Raw genomic sequence first — 25,068 nt, 5'->3', positions numbered from 1 at the left:
CCTGCACACTGTGCAGCAGTCTTAATTTAACCAGTCTTGAAAAGCCTTTTCAGTTGCTAAACGCAACTTTCAGCTACAGCTCCCACATGCAGATACATGGGCCTCTGCCAGCCCCAGAAGGTACTGCAGAAAAGTGGCACAGACATTTCTTTTGCATCTTTTCCTCCGTAAGACCACAGAGTTTGACACTGATACCATCCACATCTCACCTCTTTGTACTGTGCTGGTTTCCTTTGCACTCTAAGTGCTCGCTCTGCTCCTGTAGTTGATCAAATCATATCACTGAATGTCACGTATTTTTTTTCCTCTCCCTTTATTTTTTGTTTTACTTGCCAGCCACTCACATGCACACATGACAGGGAGCAGCCTGACATCATTTGACAACTCCTTGCTTCCTCATTTCAATATTAACTGTTTACCAGAAGAGAAACAGGTTTGGGGTTAGGGTGCTGCGAGAGTGCATGCTTCTGTGTGTGAGCAAGAGCTTCTTCCCCCTCAGTCCCTTCTTAGGTCATTACACCAAGCTGCCTGAAACTGCCCAATGCTATTTTTCACCACCTTGACTTCAGAAGAGACAGGTCTGTGGATGTGCTTTACCTTCTGCTTCAGCTGGGCTACAGCAGCAAAACTGAGAGCTGTGGCTGCTGCTGCTATCATTTGAGAACTGACTTGTTGAAGGATTCCTGCCCTTCCACAGAGCAATAATAATGACACAGCTGCAGTTTAAAGATGCATTTTGGGTAAGTGAGCATTTCCTATGTGTTTTCTGTGTTTGATATCTGTTTTAAAATCTTTACAAACAGAGTTTAGTTCTATATATAGTTTAGTACTAATTGAATCCTGTTCAGTTTCAAATCTGGCTTAGTACAAAAGCAAATTTGTCTCCAAGTGAAAAGATGCTGTTTGATAGAGCAAGCATTTGGCCAAGGCACAAAAGCACATTGTAAAGAATGATATCCATCCACACAACACAGCTGACATCCCCAGTTTCTGTGCTAGGTCCAGAAACCATTTTTGGGTGGGACATGGGTTGGTCTGTCTCATAGTCCTGTGAGTGTCCTGACCAGGTGAACTGTTACTGCTCACACTTTGGATTCTCTCATATTTTCCTGTAGAGCCAAGCGAGCCAGTTGTGCTCACAGTGCCGTTGCTCACCCACCTACAGAGTCTGTGCCTGCTCTGAGGTACAGGAGGGCTTTTGGGTGCCCAGGAGTCATACAGCAGCACTCAATAACTAAGTTCAAAGACTCACAACTGGCTTAAAACCAGTGAAGATTAAAGCAAGCAGATATGCTCCATTCATTGCGATTTGAGTGTTGGTTGAAGTGTCTCTTGGTGTCTTGATTTTTAGCTCTTCATCTGTAGTTACAAGGTAGAAAGATCCCTGTAATTTCAAGTGTAATCTGAGGCTCTCTGGCAATTACATCTGGAGTAGAAGTTTTAGGGGAAAACCAAAGCAACTAAACCCTAACGTTGCAACATTGGGTAAACAGAGTGTTATGTGGTTGCCTCTTGTCTGAGCAATCATTTTTCCAGCATCTGGGACTGACTTTAAAAAAGGGCATGAAGACATTTGAATCCTCCTGCCATGGCCCTCTCAGGGCAAGCAGCATAGAGCCTTCATGGTGTATTTGCTCTTCGTGCTTTATGTCCACCCACCCTGCAGGGTAAACCCTCACTTAGTATGAAAGCCTGGGGCAGACAAAAGAACACAGAGCAGCAAACCACCTTCCACCTTGCACTTCCAGGAAGCCTTCCCCACCCCCACTTCAGCTTCAGAATTTAACCAAAAAAAAAAATATAATGAGGAAACACCAAAGTTACTTTTGCTGTTAACCCTTACTCTAGCAGACCACACCTACACAAGATGCTCTTTTATACGGCTACTAACTGCATAACCCAGTACGTGGAGCAGGACACAACTACAAGGCTTCAGCTTCTGCATTTCTGGACTGTCTTCCAAAATGTGCAGTGTGACCTTTTAGAATAGGTACATGGCCTTCCAGTATCTGAAGGGGGCCTACAGGAAGGCTGGGGAAGGACTTCTCAGGATCTCAGGCAGTGATAGGGCTAGGGGGAATGGAATGAAGCTGGAGGTGGGGAGATTCAGGCTGGAGGTGAGGAGGAAGTTCTTCCCCATGAGAGTGGTGAAGCCCTGGAGTGGGTTGTCCAGGGAGGTGGTTGGGGCCCTGTCCCTGGAGGTGTTTAAGGCCTGGCTGGATGAGGCTCTGGGCATCCTGATCTAGTGTGGGGTGTCCCTGCCCATGGCAGGGGGGTTGGAACTGGATGATCCTTGTGGTCCCTTCCAACCCTCACTGATACTATGATACTATTTGGTATATTCACTTTTCAGGGTCTTGGTCTTTCATGAGAATAAATCAGGTGTACTCTTCAGACTGGAGAAGGGTTAGGGAGACTCATGCCAGTTGACAATCTGGCCAGGCCAGTTCTTTACTGCTCTTCTTGCCTGAACTTCTCTCTTAGGCTTGGTCATGTTAGAATGACTCTAATCCTTGCTTAGCTTTGAAGCTAAGACTTTCCTTAAAGGAAAGTATCTTTGGTTTTAATATTGTTTGGCTGGGGACATTGTTTTGCTGAGTTTGATTAGCAGGGCAGAAACACATCCAGTTGCAGGGTGGCAGTTATAGCTATGCAACAAGAGCTCTTTTAAAATGAAAGCTCACAGGATATTGCTCAATGCGGCCAAAGGGTACAGCTTGCCCTCCCAGATGCCAAGATCAGCAATTATTTTTGCATTCATAAGGTTCTGTTATCTGCATTAGTGAGAGGGGGATGTGTTTGCTTGGCTTGCTCCAGTGAGCAATTCTCTGCTTTATTTGATTTGTGCCATGAATGGGAATCATCTTTATGACTGAAAATCAAAAAGTACACTTGCACCTTGGTAGATCACTCAGCAGAAATCCCTGATCTCTGAGACCTACCTAAGGACACTGCTGCACCCCCTCCATGTACCATGTCACCCTGACAAGGTACACCCTGAGCAACAGCTCCTTGCTGTTACCACCAGTACATGTTTGGATAGGCAGAAGCATCATAATGTATAATATGTGAAGAAACCCTAAAAGCAGCAGAGAAAGAACACCACTCATACTTCCCCAAGGCTCCTCAAACTTTTTCAGAGCAGGGTGGACTGACTCAATTTGCAGAGAAACACGAGTAATTCCCTACAGCAGGGATCAATCTTAACCTCTCTTTTCCCCTGTTAAATGCAGCAGTGATAGCTCTATACTAACTGTCACACCTGTGCTAAGGTTTTTGGTTTTCTTTGTAGCATGGCCTGGACTAAAAACAGTCTACTTTTAAACCACAATGTTTGGTTTTATGCCTTCCACACTGTCTGTTATGGCTTAAGGCAAAGTTGTCCAAAGCCTCTTCACAGAAGTTTTCTATCCTCTGATAAAATAATTTGGGAAACATTAGTGAGATAAAAATACAACTTGGTGTGGATGGCCAGTGCAGGGCAGTTGCTAGGGGATTAATAGTCTGCTGGGCTGCTGTACAAGTGTAACAGATGTTAGCTGTCTTCCCCAGCATCCTGCTAGACCAGTAGGCAAATTCCCATGTTATTGGGGAGCGACTCTGTGATAGCAGCCAAGCTTCACAACAAGGTTCTATTAATAGGCAGAATCCTGAGCAACATTATTTTTTGGTTTGTCACCAAAAAATCCCCACTAAACAAGGAAATAATTCCTCCTCTATCTCTTTCTCTTGTAGTCAGTCTTTGCTTTTCCTTGGAAATTCTTGTCATTGCCTTTTCCTTCTCATTTGTTTTTCTCCAGCATGCAGCTGTTTCTGGCTAAGAGGTAGGCAGGCAGGCAGGCTGACGCTTACTGGCACTATTTGCTGGATTTCCCTTACCCACCTGGCATGAGGAAGACTTGCAAAGGAGGTCTTTGGTGTTGGGGCAGGCTTCAAAATGCCCTCCCCCCAGTTGAGTGGTTCTTCTCCCAGGCAGCCAGCACCAGAACAAGAGGACACAGTCTCAGGCTGCACCAGGGGAGGTTCAGGCTGGAGGTCGGGAGGAAGTTCTACACAGAGAGAGTGATTGCCCATTGGAATGGGCTGCCTGGGGAGGTGGTGGAGTCACCATCACTGGAGGTGTTCAGGAGGAGGCTTGACAGGGTGCTTGGTTTAGTTGGTTGGGTGGTGTTGGATGATAGGTTGGACACGATGATCTTGAAGGTCTCTTCCAACCCGGTCTGGTCTATCCTATCCTATCCTATCCTATCCTATCCTATCCTATCCTATCCTATCCTATCCTATCCTATCCTGTCCTGTCCTGTCCTGTCCTATCCTGTCCTGTCCTGTCCTGTCCTGTTCTATTCTGTTCTGTTCTGTTCTGTTCTGTTCTATTCTATTCTATTCTATTCTAGGCAGCTTTGAATCAAACTCAAATGGCCAAATCGATTCAAAAAAATGTGTCATGGGCTCATAAGGTTCTTAGGATTTTATTTTTGTTTTAAGAAAAGAAAAAAATCAGCTTTCTCTGTGAAGTGCTTGTTTGTTCTTGGCTGAAGGAGGAGCTCAGAGCCTGGGGATTCTCACAGCTCAGATTTAAAAGCCGGAATGGGCTGGAGATATGGACCAGCAAACACAACGCAGGCCTTTAACAGGAGAGAGCAAGGTTTGCATCCTTGCCCTGCTGCAGGCTTCTTGTCACATTCCTGCCTGTGCAGCACACACAGCTCTGGTCGGACACCAGAGCAGTGGGAGCCATGGTAGTGTGACGAGGACGGAGTCAGGGACGACAGCACTCAATATGAGTGATAGTAATCATCCCACTTTATTGTTCCACACTTCATTATTTATAGTCTTATCTTATGCATAGTTAATTCTATTCTAATTTAACACATACTATTGGTTTCTCTCTAAAAGGTTACGTCATTGTTTTCACTGCTCTGTGGAATTTTTCTCCTCAGTCTAATTGCTCTTTTTCCCAGATCTCACCTCCTCCTTACCTTGCTTGCCTCCCTTCTCAGGGGCAGCTGGACTTCAGCATACCAAGCAGTCAGCACTTTCCCACAGCTCCTACTCTATTGCTATATTAATAACAGAGACTCCTTCAAGGCCTGAATTGCACAGGTGTTCCTGGGACCCGTGTCCCCTCTTGCTCAAAACAATCCCCAACAGTAGTGCACAAGGTAAAGAGCCTGTTACTAAGATGCTTCCTCAGTCCTTCTTGTTTTGACTTCAGGCTGTGTTCTGCATTGGGTTCAATGCAAAACTGAGCCCATAGGTGAGCCTCTCAACTGTTACTGTAGCTTTTTCCTACAATGCTTTCTTCCATACTCCAAAAAGGATGTAATTAGTTTCATAAATAATGTACCTTCTAATGAGCCTCTTAACTGTGGCACAAGAGTGCAGAGATGATTATAAAAGTCACAGCCAAACTTTTTTGTAGACTTGCTAGGTAACATACTAAGGAAAAACACTATCAACTGTTTCACTCAAAAAAAGGAAGTCTTTGTGACACCAGCAGTGACTCTGCTTTCCTGCAGAGGTTGAGTTGTGCTGGAGCAGGTCTGTGAGGAGGAAGTGAGACCAAGCAGGTTTGCTGGGAGGGATGAACCAGGGCCGGTGAGGGCCCCCAGTGGCCAAGGTCCAGCTGAGCTTGGGCAGGGAAGGATGTAGCTACCAAACCTTTTGTCCTAGTATCTCAGCTATGCAACTTCTTCCCGACTGAGAATCATTAGAATGAGACTGTGTCAGTTGCATCTGTGCCTAGTGACACAAGGCAAATGGAAACAGTCTCATGGCATACTGGCACACATACAGCCCTGGCTCTGGTGTTGGTACAGACTGTGTCTCACTAGACACCAGAAAGCCTGACTGGAGGCAGATGCGTGGCTGTGGCCCCGCTGACATCCAGGGCAAGTCATCACTGGTAGAAGTGTAGAAAGAGGGAATAAAGGGGAAGCCAACTTGGAAAAGTCGAGTTGATTGTCCAGCTGATGTCTGTCTTTGTTGTGAAGTCAACTTCATCTCCATGGAAAAGGTTTTTCTACTCTATTTTCCTACACTCCCCCAGGGGATCTTGGAAGGCATGCTTAGCTCACTGGGGGAATGAGAAGCACCCATGAAGGGGGGGTGCAATCTCATAACAGTCATTGAAACCACAAGTAGTTGTGCTGCTGATTAGTTGTTGTGGTTATGGAAACACTGATGCTTCAGAAATCACTTATGAGCAGAGCATGAGCAAAAACGAAGCTGAAATGAACTCACACTCCCAGCACATGTCAGTGTCACTGGCTCCTTCCATCTCTCGCACTCTTAAAACAGCACCCAGGAGAGTCTGTGAGGAGCCATGTGCAGCATATTTGAGGTGGTTCATTTCCTTGGTGATGAGCTCAAATGGAAGGACTAGGGCTTTATGATGCAGCTTTTGGTTGTATGCTCTGTTACAGTCTGCATGTGGCACAGCAGGCTGTGCATCTTCTCTGCAAAAAGACTATCTGGGGAAGGTTTGAGCACAGTGAGCTCACCTTAAGGTCCAGAAGGCTTTCTAGACCAGGTAGATTGGAAAGTTCATTTTAGGTCAGTGACTGAAATAATTAGCCAGTTAAGTAATTACATCTTACTTAACTTTTGTGATGACCATGCTGCAACTGGGTACCTCATTTAAGGGCTCTGACTGCTTAAATTGGTTGATTGATGAAGTCACTGTGACAACTTTGTTAATGTTTTCACATAGTTATACCTGGTTTGTTTTGATCTGTCCTGCTCTGCAAAAGTTGTTTGGGTTTGCTTGGGCTCAGAGAAATGGAGGGCTGTCATTTAAGCCAGCTTTAACTGTGTCATGTGTATGCATTTGACATATGGAATAGATGAGTCACCAACTCACTTTGAACCCACACATACACAGACAGGTCTCATGAACAGCACCTAAGAGTTAAATGAGCATTTCTCAGTCAGTCTGTCTGTTTCAGTCACAGAATCACAGTATCAGCAAGGTTGGAAAAGACCTCAAAGATCATCAAGTCCAACCTATCACCCAAGACCCCATGACTAGACCATGGCACCGAGTGCCACATCCAATCCCCTCTTGAAGACATCCAGGGATGTGACTCCATCTGCCTGGACAACTGCTTCTCTCCCTGTGCTTGGCTGACCTTCAGCTAATTTGTTGTGTTCTCTGCTTTGCTAAAGCAGCCCATTGGGCTGCATTTTCTCATGGTAGTCACAGAACAGGTGAGGTTGGAAGGGGCTGCTGCAGTTTGTCCAGCCAACCTCGTGCTTGTTGCAGGGACAACTACAGCAGCTTGCTCAGCACTGGGTTTTGAGTATCTCCAGCGATAGAGACTCTACAAGCTCTCCAGCCAAGCTATTGCAGTCTCACCACCCTTGCAGCAGTACTGCTTAAGCAGTACTTTCAATTTGTGCCCACTGCCTCTTGCCCTGTTACTGGGTACCATCGAGAAGTCCTGTCTCTGTTTCCCCTCCTCCCTCACACCATGTATTTAAACCCAGGGAGCCAGCTTTTCAGCAGGCTGAGCAATCCCAGATCTCAGCCTCTCCTCCCACAACAGATTCTCCAGGGTGAATCTCAGATACTTCCTGTGAATCTCACTTCAACACATGTTTTCCTTGCAGGACTGGGTGATTCGTGACCCATCCCTTTCCTCCCCCAAGGCTTGCACTCCCGCAGTACAGAGTTGCGCCACTTCTCTGTCATCAAAGCCTGCAGTCACGGGCTAGGGACGCTGACCACAGGCTGTTGTGCAGGAATGGTGGAAGACTCTGAGTTTCAATCCAGTTGCACTCACTCCATCATTGTATGGAAGGCAAAATTAGGCTGCTTCATAAACAGATTATTTTGTTGTTGCTGTTATTCTTCAGCTCCTTTTACCTCAGAAACACCTCTGCCCCCCTCCCCCCTCCCCGATTTTGTTTTCATGCCATACTGCAGTCAGGTAGATTGTGTCTGGCAGATGGCACAGAAAACCCTTGCTTCATCTCCTGTTTAATCTAGGGTTTGCAATAAAACTTCTCTCAGCAGCCACAGTTCAATAACAGAGAGAGTTCACATAGCAAGAATTTGGGGATTTGAGGCTGGAACGAGGTGAGTGCTGGGGGCACAGCTCTGCATGGGGAGCACAGCTCTGCATGGGGAGCACTGAGCATGGCTCAGGCTGTCAAGGTTAAGAAAAAAAAGAATATTGAAAGTATGCACCTAGATCCCAACAGCTTTTCAGTTCTTCAAAGTGTCACTCCCTTACTATAAATGGCGTTTAGCACTTCAAAGTGGGAGGAAAAACATCAGTGAGCAAGACTGAGGAGTGGAAAAGTCCCGTAGTTCTTGGTGTAGCTTCATTTCTGCTTGGAATGAAAGGCAACAGTTATTTGCTCTTAGTCTTGAGAATCAAGTGCAAAGTGAGCAGCTTGGGCTAGCTCAGCCAAGCTTCTGTTTTGCCATTCAGAGCAAACATAAACTCACTCACCCAATCTTTGTCTTTCATTTTTTTTCCCTAAAAGTAACAACTTTTCCATCCAAGATGCTCTTTGGTGTTGCTCTCCGTTTGTCCAGGCCTAGTTAATTCCTAAAAAGAATGACAAAACCAAAACCAAACAACAACAACAACAACAAAAAAGTAGGGGCAAAGGAAAAAGGAAAACAGGTGGCCAACAACAAGTGAGATTGGCCAAGAAGGTGGCTCAGTTGGTAGCGCATCAGACCCTTAATGGGAAGGTCGTGAGTTCAAGCCTGCAGTGGGCTCTCTTCCTCTCTACTCTAGTCATGAGGTCTGTGGTGACAGGTTGGACTTGATGATCTTTGAGGTCTCTTCCAACCTTAGGAATACTGAAATACTGAAATAGATCTGAGCCTCATCACCTCATGCTTTTTGCAACAGGTGCTGTAATTACTGCAGGGCTATTAACAAGGCAGCTCTGGCCTACAGCTTTGGGAGCTGCAGCTCAGCAGGTTGGAAATCCTCAGGAGCCCCAAAAGGAAGGAGGCACCTGCCATTGAAAGACCCTGGCTGCTCATTTGGTTGGGACTCATGCTTTTGGCAGAACCTTTTTTGGGGGGGAAACTGTTTTGCTGGAAGTAAAGGAGATATTTTGGAAGACAAAGCTGGGTTTAGATGAAAGAAAATCACAGCTGGAGAAGGCTTCCTCCGGAGATGGAGATTTAAAGTGAAATTTCTAGCCAAAGAGGGGGAGAGGAGAGCAAATTCATACAGAAACATCCCTCTGAGATCCTGGGAGCTCTGCAGGGGGGGAGAGATAGTCTGGCAGAGGAATTGGAGCTTTCATTGCCCTACCCACAGCCTGGAGTCAAGGCATGCCTTCCCTCAGCTCCAGGAGGTTCATCCACAAATAAAACAGCTAGAGAGAGATTAAAATGAAACTCCTCTTCCCCGTATAGACAGCAGATGGTGGAGAGTGTGTCAGCTCCTTTATGTCGGTGAGAATGTCTTTGTTGTTGTTATCAAGAGGTGAGATGTGGACTTTTCACGTCTTACATAAATTTGCAGGGCAAGAAAACTGTTTTTCACCCTGCTCAAGAAGTGATAGCAGTTCATTTCATACAAGAGAAGCTCGTGAGAACATAAAAATAATACTGAGGCTCTTAGTGAGTGGAACAAGAACTTTACCCTTGCTGGTTAGAAGACAAGGAAGTCTCAAGTGAATGCACACCTTCTACCTGACAAATTGAGCTGCTAGAACAGTTTTAGCAACAAACAGGGTTCAAAAATAGCTATGCAGGTGCATTCCCTTGGTGTAGAGGCACCCAGTGTATAGATCTTGCTCATTTCCTATACCCTAGGAGCTTGCAGTGGAAAGGGGGCTGCACCCAATCAAATGCCTCATTCGTGCAGCAACTTCTAAAAGCCCAGAATTAGTCAACTTTTAATCATGTTTGTATAAAGCAAGAGAGACATTTATGCAACTGGGAGCAAACAGAGAAAGAAATGCCTGCCAGAAGCAAATGAACACTGGTATGGTTGCCCCCTCTTGACCAAAGTTGGCCTAAAGTTGGTTTTGTTCTGTTGCACAACACCCCAGGACTTTGTGATGCACCATGCCAAGGGAGTGTAATAGCATGTTGCACCATATTAAGTAACAGGATATGTTGAAAATTATTGTTTAGGTGGCAAAAATTGGAAGTGGTAACATGTAGCTGTCAGAAGGATCCTCTCCAAGAAACACACTACATTGGTTATTAATTCCCCTTGCACAGCAAGGCTCAGGGAACTTTAGAATAAACTTTAGAATAAACCAAACCAGGTTGGAAGAGACCTTCAAGATCATCACATCCAACCCATCAACCAATCCAACCCACCCAAACAGCTAACCCATGGCACCAAGCACCCCATCAAGTCTCCTCCTGAACACCTCCAATGACGGCAACTCCACCACCTCCCCAGGCAGCCCATTCCAATGGGCAATCACTCTCTCTGTGTAGAACTTCTTCCTAACATCCAACCTGAACCTCCCCTGGTGCAGCCTGAGACTGTGTCCTCTTGTTCTGGTGCTGGCTGCCTGGGAGAAGAGACCATCATCAGCCTGTCTACAACCTCCCTTCAGGTAGTTGTAGAGAGTGATAAGGTCACCCCTGAGTCTCCTCTTCTCCAGGCTAAGCAATCCCAGCTCCCTCAGTCTCTCCTCACAGGGCTGTGTTCCAAGCCCCTCACCAACTTTGTTGCTCTTCTCTGGACTCGTTCCAGCAAGTCAAGATTTCATGGAAGTTTATGCTTCCCTACATGCCAGGAAAGACCACTACCAAGATGCCTGGCTCATTTTGTAGAGGAAGCAGAGCACGTGGGGGATGTTAGGAAGAAGTTCTTCGCAGATAGAGTGATTTGCCATTGGAATGGGCTGCCCAGGGAGGTGGTGGAGTTGCTGTCCCTGGAGATCTTCAAGAAAAGACGGGATGAGGCACTTAGTGCCATAGTCTAGTTGATTGGAGAGGGCTGGGTGATAGGTTGGACTGGATGGTCTTGGAGGTCTCTTCCCACCTGGTTGATTCTATGACTCTCTCTTGCAGCACTACACTGTATTTGGTGCCTTTTCAGGGCTAAGAGGAAGCCATTCCAAGTTTTCTAAGATAGGGAAAAGAATGAACAGGGTATTTAAAATGAATTAAGGTACCAGCTAAGCAGGCCTGGCTCCAGTGTCTGTATAAGACTTTCTGAACAACTGCCTCTGGGCCTGAGCAAGGCAGGGTTGTCTCATGTTGCCTTGTTCACAGCAGTCTGGGACCTCCTCCATGGTGCTTGCAGAAGGAAAGGGGCTTTCTTATAAAAGAGAAGTGACTTGGAAGCGGATGAGCTAAAGAGGAATAGAAACAAAACTAATCTCTGACCATCAGCCCTTGATAGAGCACTAGACCAGATCAAGCGTTTGAGACCTAGAAACACCCCCTTTAAGCAGTGCCAGTGCACAGTGGCATGCTGCAATGATGTAATTCATTGATTCTGAGGCTGAGAGACCATGGGTTCCAGACAGAAAGGAGTTCTTTTTTGACAGTTGAAAAAGATATTGGCAGAGAGATGCTTTTTCAAATCTTACTCTCCCTGTTCTCCTTAAACTTCCTCTTCACATAGTATCAGTCAGGGTTGGAAGGGAGCACAAGGATCATCTAGTTCCAACCCCCCTGCCATGGGCAGGGACACCCCACACTAGATCAGCCTGCCCAGAGCCTCATCCAGCCTGGGCTTAGACACCTCCAGGGACAGGGCCTCAACCACCTCCCTGGACAACCCATTCCAGGGCTTCACCACTCTCATGGGGAAGAACCTCCTCCTCACCTCCAGCTTCATTCCATTCCCCCTAGTCCTATCACTGCCTGAGATCCTGAGAAGTCCCTCCCCAGCCTTCCTGTAGCCCCCTTCAGCGTCCTTTCATTTTAAACCTGGAAAAATTAACCTAAAGCTTTTGTTTTGTATCCTGAGGTTTACTCTTTCTGTGTACCACCTAGGACTTAGATCCTTACACAAAGTGAGCAGGCTTTGCAGCTGGAGATGCAGGGCAAGAGACCTTTTTTTGTGGGCAGCCAGAGAGGTGATCCTCCCCCTCTACTCAGCCCTGGTGAGACCCCACCTGGAGTACTGTGTCCAGTTCTGGAGGCCCTATTGCAAGAGGGATGTGGAGGTGCTGGAAGGTGTCCAGAGAAGGGCCACGAGGATGATCAGAGGGCTGGAGCACCTCTCCTATGAGGACAGACTGAAGGAGTTGGGGCTGTTCAGTCTGGAGAAGGCTCCAACATGACCTCATTGTGGCCTTCCAGTATCTGAAGGGGGCCTACAGGAAGGCTGGGGAAGGACTTTTCAGGATCTCAGGTAGTGATAGGACTAGGGGGAATGGAATGAAGCTGGAGGTGGGGAGATTCAGGCTGGATGTGAGGAGGAAGTTCTTCCCCATGAGAGTGGTGAAGCCCTGGAATGGGTTGTCCAGGGAGTTGGTCGAGGCCCCGTCCCTGGGGGTGCTCAAGACGAGGCTGGATGAGGCTCTGGGCAGCCTGATCTAGTGTGGGGTGTCCCTGCCCATGGCAGGGGGGTTGGAACTAGATGATCCTTGTGGTCCCTTCCAACCCTGAATGAAACTATGAAACTATGAAACTGCAGCTCCCCTGAGCAATGCAGAAAGCTGAAGTGGAGCTGCAGAGGCACTCACCAAACAGGGCGTTCAACTACAACTGCAAAGCACTTCCCTGGGGGAAGAAGCCAAGCCAGCTTATCCTGCAGAACCAGCTAGAGGTATGAATTGTAGTATGTAAACTACCTCAAAAAAAAAAAGGAAAAAAGTCTAGGTGGGCAAGCCAGGTCCCAGGATGGTGTTAGAAATGCTCCAAGAAAATCAGCCACACCAGCAGAGCTCATAGTTCCTAACGCACAACTGCAGCGACTTGCTCAGCTCACATCACTTTCTGCATACAGAACTTGGCCATGCAAGGGCCTAGGATTTAGTGCATGCTATGCACACAAGCCTGGATATTCTTGGTTCACTTCAGTCCAATCTAAAGGCATTTACCAAAACTATGCTTCAGTAAGGAGCAAAGCAGCAAAGCATTCTAGTCTTTCCCACCTGGTATTGTTGCAATAGCACCCTTATGAGTTAAAAAACTAAATGCTTGATCTTGCAAAAGGTTTGCAGTACCCTCTGAGCACCCAGCAGCACAAAGCTCAGAGATGTGTTGTAAGGCTGATTTTCAGCTAGTGGAAGACAAAAGACTTAGCACAAGGTTACTCAGCTTTGTGCCACCAGAAGGGAAGATGTGTGTCATCCCCCAGGTATCTTCATACTGAGCTTTCTACCCTCTGGGCAGAGAACTGACACCATCAGTCTTCCCACCTGAAGCCTTTCCAAAGCCATGCTTTCAGAGCCTCTCCCTCATAGCTGCAGGAAGCAGCTGAGAGCCAGCCATGAATAATCTCTCCCACAATTAACTCCTGATGTTTACCTGCCTGATTGCCTGTGGAGAAACTTCTACCAGATGGGATGGCGCAGTCCTGAGGCACCTATCTCTTCAGAAAAGTGTGAATGTGAAGCAGCAGCATCATTAAGCCTCAAAGGAAGAAAGAAATGGAAAGAAGAAAGTGTATCCCAGCATGCTTGCTGTCAACACCTCTGCTTGCAGCTTTCCATGCCTCCTTTCAAGTATTGTAGGAAAAGCTATTCTGGTTAAACCAGAGCATAAAATTTGTGTTTTTCAGTCATAGACTCCCTTTCACATGTCTTTCATCTCTGAAGGAAGTGTTGCTCATTGCTCTGGAAGGAAGCAGCTTCTGTAACTGGCAAGAGGAGAGCAGATGCTGCTTCTCCATTAGCTGCAGTTCTTCCCTATGAGAAGAAAAGGCCCAGAGCAGAGACCAATGTATATGTGAAATACTGATGCAAGAGTCTCAGGACAATAAGAATCTGCCTGCAACACTGAACTCCCTTTGTCAAGCACTTTCTTAGCAGTGATTATAAGTCTGTTGGAGCAATCTGGTTTATTACATTAGCTGTGACCCAATCCTCTTTCCCAGCAGCACACACTTTGGCTATGCAGAATCACTTTGCTAGCAAAGAGACAAATGGTCTCTTCTCCCAGGCAACCAGCACCAGAACAAGAGGACACAGTCTCAGGCTGTGCCAGGGGAGGTTTAGGTTGGATGTTAGGAAGAAGTTCTATACAGAGAGAGTGATTGCCCATTGGAATGGGCTGCCTGGGGAGGTGGTGGAGTCCCCATCATTGGAGGTTTTCAGGAGGAGACTTGATGGGATGCTTGGTTGCATGGTTTAGTTGTTTAGGTGGTGTTGGATTGGTTGATGGGTTGGAGGCAATGATCTTGAAGGTCTCTTCCAACCTGGTTTAGTCTATGTAATATTCTATTCTATGTAAATGACTAGTGGTGATTCAAATCACTCTCTTGCAAGCAACTACCTGTATTTGGTAATAAACAAATTAAGTTTTACACATTTAATGAATGTATTTGTTACCTAATTAAGCTTCTCCTCCCCTCCCCCCCCCCCCCAATTTCTTTTAAGGAATAAAATAGATATTTCACTATTCATTAGTTCTTATATTCACCACAAAGTCCCAGCTGAGAGATGCCCAAACAGTAGTTGAGTAGTGCAGCTCTAACATCCTTTGCAAAACCATTTGATAGCACTTTGGGTCATGGTCTAGTGGTGATGGAGGTGTTGGGTAGAAAGCTGGACTTGATCTTAGTGGCTCATGCTGAAAAGGAAATGCCTGAGCTGAAATGGAAATACTGGAGATCAGAATCTCAAGTGCTAGTCTTAATTTGGGGAGATTCAGGCTGGATGTGAGGAGGAGGTTCTTCACCATGAGAGTGGAGAAACCCTGGGATGGGTTGTCCAGGGAGGTGGTCGAGGCCCCGTCCCTGGAGGTGTTTAAGACCAGGCTGGCTGAGGCTCTGGGCAGCCTGATCTGGTGTGGGGTGTCCCTGCCCATGGCAGGGAGGTTGGAACTAGATGATCCTTGTGGTCCCTTCCAACATCTTTATTGATGATCTGGATGAGGGCATTGAGTCCATCAGCAGTAAATTTGCTGACGACACCAAGCTGGGGGCAGGAGTTGATCTGCTGGAGGGTAGAGAGGCTCTGCAGAGGGACCTCGACAGGCTGGACAGATGGGCAGAATCCAACGGCATGAGATTGAACACATCCAAGTGCCGGGTTCTGCACATTGGCCACAACAACCCCATGCAGAGCTACAGGCTGGGGTCAGAGTGGCTGGAGAGCAGCCAGGCAGAGAGGGACCTGGGGGTACTGGTCGATGGCAGGCTGAACATGAGCCTGCAGTGTGCCCAGACGGCCAAGAGGGCCAATGGCATCCTGGCCTGCATCAGGAACAGTGTGGCCAGCAGAAGCAGGGAGGTCATTCTGCCCCTGTACACTGCACTGGTTAGGCCACACCTTGAGTCCTGTGTCCAGTTCTGGGCCACTCAGTTTAGGAAGGAGGTTGAGCTGCTGGAACGAGTCCAGAGAAGGGCAACAAAGTTGGTGAGGGGCTTGGAACACAGCCCTGTGAGGAGAGGCTGAGGGAGCTGGGGCTGCTCAGCCTGGAGAAGAGGAGACTCAGGGGTGACCTTATTGCTGTCTACAACTACCTGAAGGGAGGTTGTAGACAGGTGGATGATGGTCTCTTCTGCCAGGCAACCAGTACCAGAACAAGAGGACACAGTCTCAGGCTGCGCCAGGGGAGGTTCAGGTTGGATGTTAGGAAGAAGTTCTACACAGAGAGAGTGATTGCCCATTGGAATGGGCTGCCTGGGGAGGTGGTGGAGTCCCCATCATTGGAGGTTTTCAGGAGGAGACTTGATGGGATGCTTGGTTGCATGGTTTAGTTGTTTAGGTGGTGTTGGATTGGTTGATGGGTTGGAGGCAATGATCTTGAAGGTCTCTTCCAACCTGGTTTAGTCTATGTAATATTCTATTCTATGTAAATGACTAGTGGTGATTCAAATCACTCTCTTGCAAGCAACTACCTGTATTTGGTAATAAACAAATTAAGTTTTACACATTTAATGAATGTATTTGTTACCTAATTAAGCTTCTCCTCCCCTCCCCCCCCCCCCCAATTTCTTTTAAGGAATAAAATAGATATTTCACTATTCATTAGTTCTTATATTCACCACAAAGTCCCAGCTGAGAGATGCCCAAACAGTAGTTGAGTAGTGCAGCTCTAACATCCTTTGCAAAACCATTTGATAGCACTTTGGGTCATGGTCTAGTGGTGATGGAGGTGTTGGGTAGAAAGCTGGACTTGATCTTAGTGGCTCATGCTGAAAAGGAAATGCCTGAGCTGAAATGGAAATACTGGAGATCAGAATCTCAAGTGCTAGTCTTAATTTGGGGAGATTCAGGCTGGATGTGAGGAGGAGGTTCTTCACCATGAGAGTGGAGAAACCCTGGGATGGGTTGTCCAGGGAGGTGGTCGAGGCCCCGTCCCTGGAGGTGTTTAAGACCAGGCTGGCTGAGGCTCTGGGCAGCCTGATCTGGTGTGGGGTGTCCCTGCCCATGGCAGGGAGGTTGGAACTAGATGATCCTTGTGGTCCCTTCCAACATCTTTATTGATGATCTGGATGAGGGCATTGAGTCCATCAGCAGTAAATTTGCTGACGACACCAAGCTGGGGGCAGGAGTTGATCTGCTGGAGGGTAGAGAGGCTCTGCAGAGGGACCTCGACAGGCTGGACAGATGGGCAGAATCCAACGGCATGAGATTGAACACATCCAAGTGCCGGGTTCTGCACATTGGCCACAACAACCCCATGCAGAGCTACAGGCTGGGGTCAGAGTGGCTGGAGAGCAGCCAGGCAGAGAGGGACCTGGGGGTACTGGTCGATGGCAGGCTGAACATGAGCCTGCAGTGTGCCCAGACGGCCAAGAGGGCCAATGGCATCCTGGCCTGCATCAGGAACAGTGTGGCCAGCAGAAGCAGGGAGGTCATTCTGCCCCTGTACACTGCACTGGTTAGGCCACACCTTGAGTCCTGTGTCCAGTTCTGGGCCACTCAGTTTAGGAAGGAGGTTGAGCTGCTGGAACGAGTCCAGAGAAGGGCAACAAAGTTGGTGAGGGGCTTGGAACACAGCCCTGTGAGGAGAGGCTGAGGGAGCTGGGGCTGCTCAGCCTGGAGAAGAGGAGACTCAGGGGTGACCTTATTGCTGTCTACAACTACCTGAAGGGAGGTTGTAGACAGGTGGATGATGGTCTCTTCTGCCAGGCAACCAGTACCAGAACAAGAGGACACAGTCTCAGGCTGCGCCAGGGGAGGTTCAGGTTGGATGTTAGGAAGAAGTTCTACACAGAGAGAGTGATTGCCCATTGGAATGGGCTGCCTGGGGAGGTGGTGGAGTCGCCGTCATTGGAGGTGTTCAGGAGGAGACTTGCTGGGGTGCTTGGTGCCATGGGCTAGCTGTTTGGGTGGGTTGGATTGGTTGATGGGTTGGACGTGATGATCTTGAAGGTCTCTTCCAACCTGGTTTGGTTTATTCTAATAATAAAGGTTTATTCTAACCCTGACTGATACTATGATACTATGATATTCAATTTTAGTCATATTCATTTGAGATGCTGGCATAAGGCATTAAGAAAAGGGTGGAAACAGCTGAAACAAAGAAGTAGAATGGAATATTGTACAGGAGGTATCCAATAACCTTCAAGCCTGGGGTAACAGAAAGCAGGTAAAGTTTCCAAGTGTAAAACGAGAGTAAGAGATCGGTAGCAAAAAGGTTCAGTAGCCTCTGGGACCTTGTTAAGTCAAATAGCAGGAAAGGGGAAAAAAAATGCAGGTATATCTATAGATTGTAGCTCAGTTAGGTGCTACTGGTGTGATTCAATAGGGGAAGAAGGCAAATAGGATCCTGTGAAGTACTAGAAACATTCCTTTGAAAACAGCCATTAATGCTACGGCATAAAACAACCCACTCGGTACTGAAGTAACAGAGCACCATCCTTGTCTAACAGCCTTGAACAGGAGTTACAAGAACACATGGGAATCAATGAAATGAAAAACTAGTGTCTCAGGAAAGGGCAAAAGTGGTGTAAGTGGATTCAGGAAGAAGTGGAGAAGGTGCAGTTGTACAACACATGAAAGAAGGAAAAGAGGTTAAAACGAAAGGGAAATGTTTGTGTAGGTAAAAGTCAGTCTAAATGATTTGTGGCTGCCCTGCAGATGGAAATTAAGAAACACTGTTGCAGGGTGAGTGACCACAGCAGCTTAAACTTGCCTAAAGCAGGGCTGTGTTTCCTCTCCTTCCTTGCTGCAGCCTGGGACACGCAAGTGGCACAAGCTATTTAGCCCAGAGCCCGATCTGCTGCCTGGGAGGGTGAAGCAGCCTTGGTTTACATTTTGGATGCCGTGGTTTCTCAAATATGTCTTCCATGCTCTTCAAGAACATACAGTGAGGACAACAAAACACCTTCTGAGGTGGATCCTCCCATACAAGAAGAGAGATGAAGAAATGAGTGCCTGTGGTATGACGTTCTTTTTAGACCTGCATGTAGCTGCATCCAAGTGCCTCTATGAAGGTCAGCAACAGAGACAAAACCCAGATGAATTTAGCAGGCAGGAACTAATGTCTCCACCAGAGGAGATTCCAGCTCTCCATCAGATCTGGCTGCAATGGCTTCACTTTTAACAAATTCAGATCCTGCCTCTCCAACCTGATCTCCTTCAATGATCAGGTGACCTGTCTGGTGGATGTGGGGAGGCCTGTGGATGTGGTCTGCCTGGACTTCAGCAAGGCCTTTGACACTGTCCCCCATAGCAAACTGCTGGCTAAGCTGTCAGCCCGTGGATTGGACCACTACACTCTGTGCTGGGTTAGGAACTGGCTGGAGGGCCGAGCCCAGAGAGTGCTAGTGAACGGTGCCACAGCCAGCTGGAGGCCAGTCACCAGTCGTGTCCCCCAGGGATCAGTGCTGGGCCCTGTCCTCTTTAACATCTTCATTGATGATCTGGATGAAGGGGTAGAGTCAGTCATCAGCAAGTTTGCAGATGACACCAAGTTAGGAGCAGATGTTGGTCAGTTAGAGGGTCAAGAGGCTCTGCAGAGGGACCTCAACCGACTGGACAGATGGGCAGAGGCCAACAGGATGGCATTCAACAAGTCCAAGTGCCAGGGGCTGCACTTTGGCTACGGCAATCCCATGCAGAGCTACAGGCTGGGATCAGAGTGGCTGAGAGCTGCCAAACAGAGAGGGACCTGGGGGTGCTGATCGACAGCTGCCTGAATATGAGCCAGCAGTGTGCCCAGGTGGCCAAGAGGGCCAACGGCATCCTGGCCTGCATTAGGAATAGCGTGGCCAGCAGGAGCAGGGAGGTCATAGTGCCCCTGTACTCTGCTTTGGTTAGGCCACACCTTGAGTACTGTGTCCAGTTCTGGGCCCCTCAGTTTAAGAAGGACATCGAAACACTTGAAGGTGTCCAGAGAAGGGCAACAAGGCTGGGGAGAGGCCTTGAACACAAGCCCTATGAGGAGAGGCTGAGGGAGCTGGGATTGTTTAGCCTGGAGAAGAGGAGGCTCAGGGGAGACCTCATTGCCCTCTACAACTACCTGAAGGGTGGTTGTAGCCGGGAAGGGGTTGGTCTCTTCTCCCAGGCAACCAGCACCAGAACAAGGGGACACAGTCTCAAGCTGTGCCAGGGGAGGTTTAGACTCGAGGTGAGGAGGAAGTTCTTCACTGAGCAAGTCACTCGTCATTGGAACGGGTTGCCCAGGGAGGTGGTGGAGTCATCGACCCTGGAGGCGTTCAAGGGGAGATTGGACGTGGCACTTGGTGCCATGGTTTAGTCATGGGGTCTGTGTTGATAGGTTGGACTCGATGATCCTCGAGGTCCTTTCCAACCTAAGTGATACTGTGAGACTATGATACTGTGAAGTCTTACTCACGTTAGCAGGCAGCAGACAGAAAGCAAAGCTATTGAGTAAGGCACCGGCTGTTTGCACGTGGCACAGACACATGCACACAAGCACACAGAATGAAAAGGAAGAACACTACTCCCATACCCTGCTTGGCAGAAAGCTTGAGATCCAGGGATGTGCAAGTGCTACCAGAGGCTTCATGTTTTAAAAGATACCTTTTTGTACACACTAAAATATCCCTATAGTTCTAATGAGCAAAATCTGGCTTCTGCATTTCAAAACTGATTGAAGTAAAGAAGTAGGAAGGCAACAAAATGGAGCTCAGAATTTGTTGTGAGCAGTGGGGTGCAACACTAACCTGTTCCCCCTGCATTAGCACCAGTAAAAATGGCTTGGAGCAAGAGGTCCAAACAGCTGAACCAAGTTCATTAGGCAATTTTATCAGGCCCCAGTAAGGGTCAGCAGGCTGACCCCCACCATGATGTTTTGTTTGTGTGCATGTTTTGGAGTTGATAATGAGTTGGTGCTGCATACTCCATTTAGGGAATTCAATGTGGCTTTCTCTCAGACATGCAGAATTTGCCATCCTTTCATCATTAGAGCAACTGCTATAATGGATATTGTTTCCCACTTTCCTCTATGAATGGCAAAAACTTGCTTCTTTTCATTTGTTTCACAGCAGGATCCCTCCGTGATATGTGTCTGTAACTTGCCCTTGGAAACATTAGGAAAACTGACATTTTGGGTTTGAGATCCTACTTCTTAAGGGGTGATCATACACACCAGATGAGCATACATAATCCTATCACTTCCCAGGGCATTCTCTCCATATTCTCTATCTAGCTTATTATCTTTCTTGACTATGTTTTGCAGACACTTTGATGGTGGAGGCATTTGTTGGTCTCTCTTGTGAACCATTATTCTACAGTCCTCCTTCTCCTCTGCTGGTGATAAGAGAGTCCATTAGGGAAGAAGGAATTACTGTTGTCAAGAAACTGTGATGTTGGAAGTGTTAGTAAAACTGTAGGTTTACAAAGACTGCAAGAATTTATCCTAGCTCTTGAGGGAGGAAAAAAATCCCACTGCCAGGTCTACAAATCTCCACAGAAGCCCCAGGACCTGGGAGAGCAGCAGTGAGGCGGCCATCAGCCACCACCATTCATCTCCAGAGCTTGCCTTATTCCTCTCCAGGCCCAGCAATAAGGAAGCAAAGCTGCAAGCTCAAGGGTCCAGCAATTTCCTGCCAGAACTTAAACAGCAAAGAAATAACACAGACTAAAGGCTAAGTGCTCAGGGGGCAGTGCATAGATGCATATACGATATTCACTTTGTATGTAAGCAATTGTGCTGTACATAAACTGCTTGAGGGGAGGCACATATTCATTCTCTTTATGGCTACACAGTCTGTGGTTTTCCCATAACACTACAACACAAAGCTCAGATAACATTCACCACTACATTTCCCACAATGTTATCATTACATACTAGTTAACTGAGGCTCTCAAAATAAAAATGGCCTCCTGTGCTTCTGTCTCAATCTTGTGATGAGTCAGTGGGAGGACCAGGAGTCGAACAAAGAAATTCCCACTCAGAGAGCATCACAGCTTTATCCCCTTTTCTGAGCTACCAGCATCGCCTCAGCAGCGCTGACTTGGATAGGACTCTGGTTTACCATTGCTGCAGCATGATCTGGAAGCTGGGAAAAAGATGAAAGTGCTAACCTAATTGTTATTCTTCTCCTTACTCAGATATTTCTGTCTGAGATGGACAGGGCTGTACTCTGATGCATCAAGTGGACAGGGACAAGGCTGATGCATGGACTTGTGTGCTGGGGGGGAAGGGATCTGCAGTTCTAGACCACAGCAGAGGAATATGACCCTGAGCCACACAGACTGCAGAGCCCTGGTAGGAGAGAGGAGCCCTGGCATTGAAGCAGTGAACTCCACACAGCTCCACCTGTCTAATGTGGCTGGTTGGCTGGAAATACCAGTTTGCCTTGGCTCACTTCATTTGCCATGTGAGGTCATGGAGCAGGACAGGCTGCAAAAATACCCAAAGGCACAAGAGAATCCCATGCACCGCACAGGAGATTGGGTGGGGAAGGCAAAAGCAAGGGAAGCAGCACTCATTGTCAAGCATCCCAGAAGCACATAGGCTTTCAAATTCCTGCACATGCAGGGTCTACACTCTGACCCCCTCCACATCTGTATCTTCTGCCTTGTCTTTTTTTTCAAATGAAGCCCTGTCATGTTGAGTTTACACTGGAGACAGAGCAATTCAAACAGTGGGAAGAATTGTTACAGTCCCAGAAGAAGACAGCAGAAACCAAGTGCTGTCTAATGGCAAACTGTCTCCCTGTGCTATGAATCCTGCCCTTAAAAGACTCCACCACTGACTGGGTGGCACAGCCACTGCCTGTGGATTGATATTCGTGTGAGAACAAGATCCCTTCACTTTCCCACTGGCATCTAGGCAGAAGGTTGCTTCTTACTGAGAGTCTTGTGGCAGTGAGCTGACTCCGACCATTCGTTTTAGAAAACATGGTAAGAGAAGCTGTTATCCTTAAGAGCTACACAGCTCTGCTCTGCGCAGATCCCACACTCAATCCTGAAAGTGACTTCCCCAAAAAGACAGCTAGTGTAATTTTCACAGTATCACACTGTCACAGTATAACTAAGGTTGGAAGAGACCTCGAGGATCATCGAGTCCAACCTATCACCACAGACCCCATGACTAGACCATGGCACCAAGTGCCACGTCCAATCCCCTCTTGAACACCTCCAGGGACGGTGACTCCACCACCTCCCTGGGCAGCACATCCCAATGACGAACGACTCGCTCGGTGAAGAACTTTCTCCTCACCTCGAGTCTAAACCTCCCCTGGCGCAGCTTGAGACAGCAGAATTGTGACCTGCTTCACTTTTTCAGTATTAAAAAATAAACTTGATTTAATGAAAAATTTTTAACAGATTTTCACTTGGAGAAGCCTCAGCCCTACCAGTGCCCTGAGCAACAAGGCTGGGGAGAGGCCTTGAACACAAGCCCTATGAGGAGAGGCTGAGGGAGCTGGGATTGTTTAGCCTGGAGAAGAGGAGACTCAGGGGTGACCTCATTGCCCTCTACAACTACCTGAAAGGTGGTTGTAGCCAGGAGGGGGTTGGTCTCTTCTCCCAGGCAACCAGCACCAGAACAAGGGGACACAGTCTCAAGCTACACCAGGGGAGGTTTAGACTCGAGGTGAGGAGAAAGTTCTTCACCGAGCGAGTCGTTCGTCATTGGGATGTGCTGCCCAGGGAGGTGGTGGAGTCACCATCCCTGGAGGTGTTCAAGAGGAGATTGGATGTGGCACTTGGTGCCATGGTCTAGTCATGGGGTCTGTGTTTATAGGTCGGACTCAATGATCCTCGAGGTCTCTTCCACCCTTGTTATACTGTGATACTGTGATACTGAGCCCTGCCACAGCTGCCATTGCTTTGGGAAATTCTAAACATCCATTTGGATTTTCCAGACAAAGAATTTGCTGCATATGACAGACCTGCAAACTGCACATCAGTCATCCCAATTCTGTCTCTTTCTGTTTTCAGTGCAAGGAGTTCACCTTCCACACTGGCTATGAGGTGCTCGTACAGCGGCTGTTGGATGGGAAGAAGATGTGCAAAGATGTGGAGGATTTGCTCAAGCAGAGGTAAGAAAATTAGAGTGAAAAAAAAAAGTATGAACAGCCTCCACTTTCTCTTCTGTTTGGCATCTGGAAATGAATAGTAGGCTGTTTACAGATTTGGTAGTAACAGTAGTTTACATGTGAAAGCCTAAGTGATTCGAATCCCAGCAATTTGAGGAGGTTTGTGAAGGTAGGTAACAAACAGAAATGTCAAAGATTTGAGAAGGCTGAATACAGAGCTCCATTAAGACCCAGAACATTCCTGCTCCGGAATCACATCCATCCTCCACTAGCAGCAGTTACTGAGTTTCCCCTTCTACAAGAAGCAAGTGACTCACACATTCTCCTCTCTCTTTGAGCATGCTGTGGCCACAGGCACTGTTTCGGGTTCCTGTAACTACCAAAAGTGGGCCATTTTCAAACCAATAAAACCTACATAAGATGCTACTAAAAGCCCTTCCCAGACACCCTGATAACCCATATAATTTGCCAGCCCTATCAGACTTTGAACAACAGTGTTGTAGGCTATGTCCACCCATTACATGCTTCTTAGGTGCCACTCAACAACAGCTATGGACAGCTGATACTTTTTGTGTGAGGAACCACATGTTACACAGCTGCTCTGACTCATTTGCCTTTCATTTTTCTACTTCTGACTTAGAATAGTGTATCTGAAATTTGGTTGTTTTTCAGTGGCTAGGTTTCAACAGTTTCCACACGTAGCATGAGGCACATACATGCTCAAGCATAACCTGGAGGAAAGGCCACACAACGAGGATCATATATTCATCAGTTAACCCATGAGAACTGCTTCCTTATGAATGCTGCTCTGCCTTCCTCAGTCTTTATTAGAATAAACCTTTATTAGAATAAACCAAACCAGGTTGGAAGAGACCTTCAAGATCATCGTGTCCAACCCATCAACCAATCCAACCCACCCAAACAGTTAACCCATGGCACCAAGCACCCCATCAAGTCTCCTTCTGAACACCTTCAATGATGGCGACTCCACCACCTCCCCAGGCAGCCCATTCCAATGGGCAATCACTCTGTCTGTATAGAACTTCTTCCTAACATCCAACCTGAACCTCCCCTGGTGCAGCCTGAGACTGTGTCCTCTTGTTCTGGTACTGGGTGCCTGGGAGAAGAGACCATCATCAGCCTGTCTACAACCTCCCTTCAGGTAGTTGTAGAGAGTGATAAGGTCACCCCTGAGTCTCCTCTTCTCCAGGCTAAGCAACCCCAGCTCCCTCAGTGTCTCCTCACAGGGCTGTGTTCCAAACCCCTCACCAACTTTGTTGCTCTTCTCTGGACTCATTTCAGCAAGTCAACCTCCTTCCTAAACTGAGGGGCCCAGAACTGGACACAGGACTCGAGGTGTGGCCTAACCAGTGCAGTGTACAGGGGCAGAATGACCTCCCTGCTCCTGCTGGCCACACTGTTCTTGATGCAGGCCAGGATGCCATTGGCCCTCTTGGCTGCCTGGGCACACTGCAGGCTCATGTTCAGCCTACCATCAACCAGCACCCCCAGGTCCCTCTCCGCCTGGCTGCTCTCCAGCCAC

The 25,068-nt window shown here is 47.6% G+C and overlaps 1 protein-coding gene across 2 annotated transcripts in view; it reads left to right on the top strand.

The window, feature by feature from the left end:
- Window positions 1-294: 294 nt before the first annotated feature.
- PSTPIP1 (proline-serine-threonine phosphatase interacting protein 1) overlaps window positions 295-25,068 on the top strand; it is a 71,108-nt gene continuing 46,334 nt past the window's right edge. For both annotated transcript variants that reach the window (XM_068144273.1, XM_068144272.1), the window contains exons 1-2: window positions 295-740; window positions 23,428-23,528. In XM_068144273.1, coding sequence (XP_068000374.1) covers window positions 708-740; window positions 23,428-23,528 — 134 coding nt within the window. In that variant the 5' untranslated portion in view covers window positions 295-707. The remainder of the gene's footprint in view (window positions 741-23,427; window positions 23,529-25,068) is intronic.

The sequence above is a fragment of the Melanerpes formicivorus genome, unplaced genomic scaffold, assembly GCF_026170545.1.
Source record: "Melanerpes formicivorus ecotype bairdi unplaced genomic scaffold, bMelFor1.0.p_v2 SCAF_10, whole genome shotgun sequence".
Lineage (NCBI taxonomy): Eukaryota > Metazoa > Chordata > Aves > Piciformes > Picidae > Melanerpes > Melanerpes formicivorus.
The sequence above is the reverse complement of the archived record's forward strand: the minus strand, read 5'-3'. Positions and strand labels throughout refer to the sequence as shown.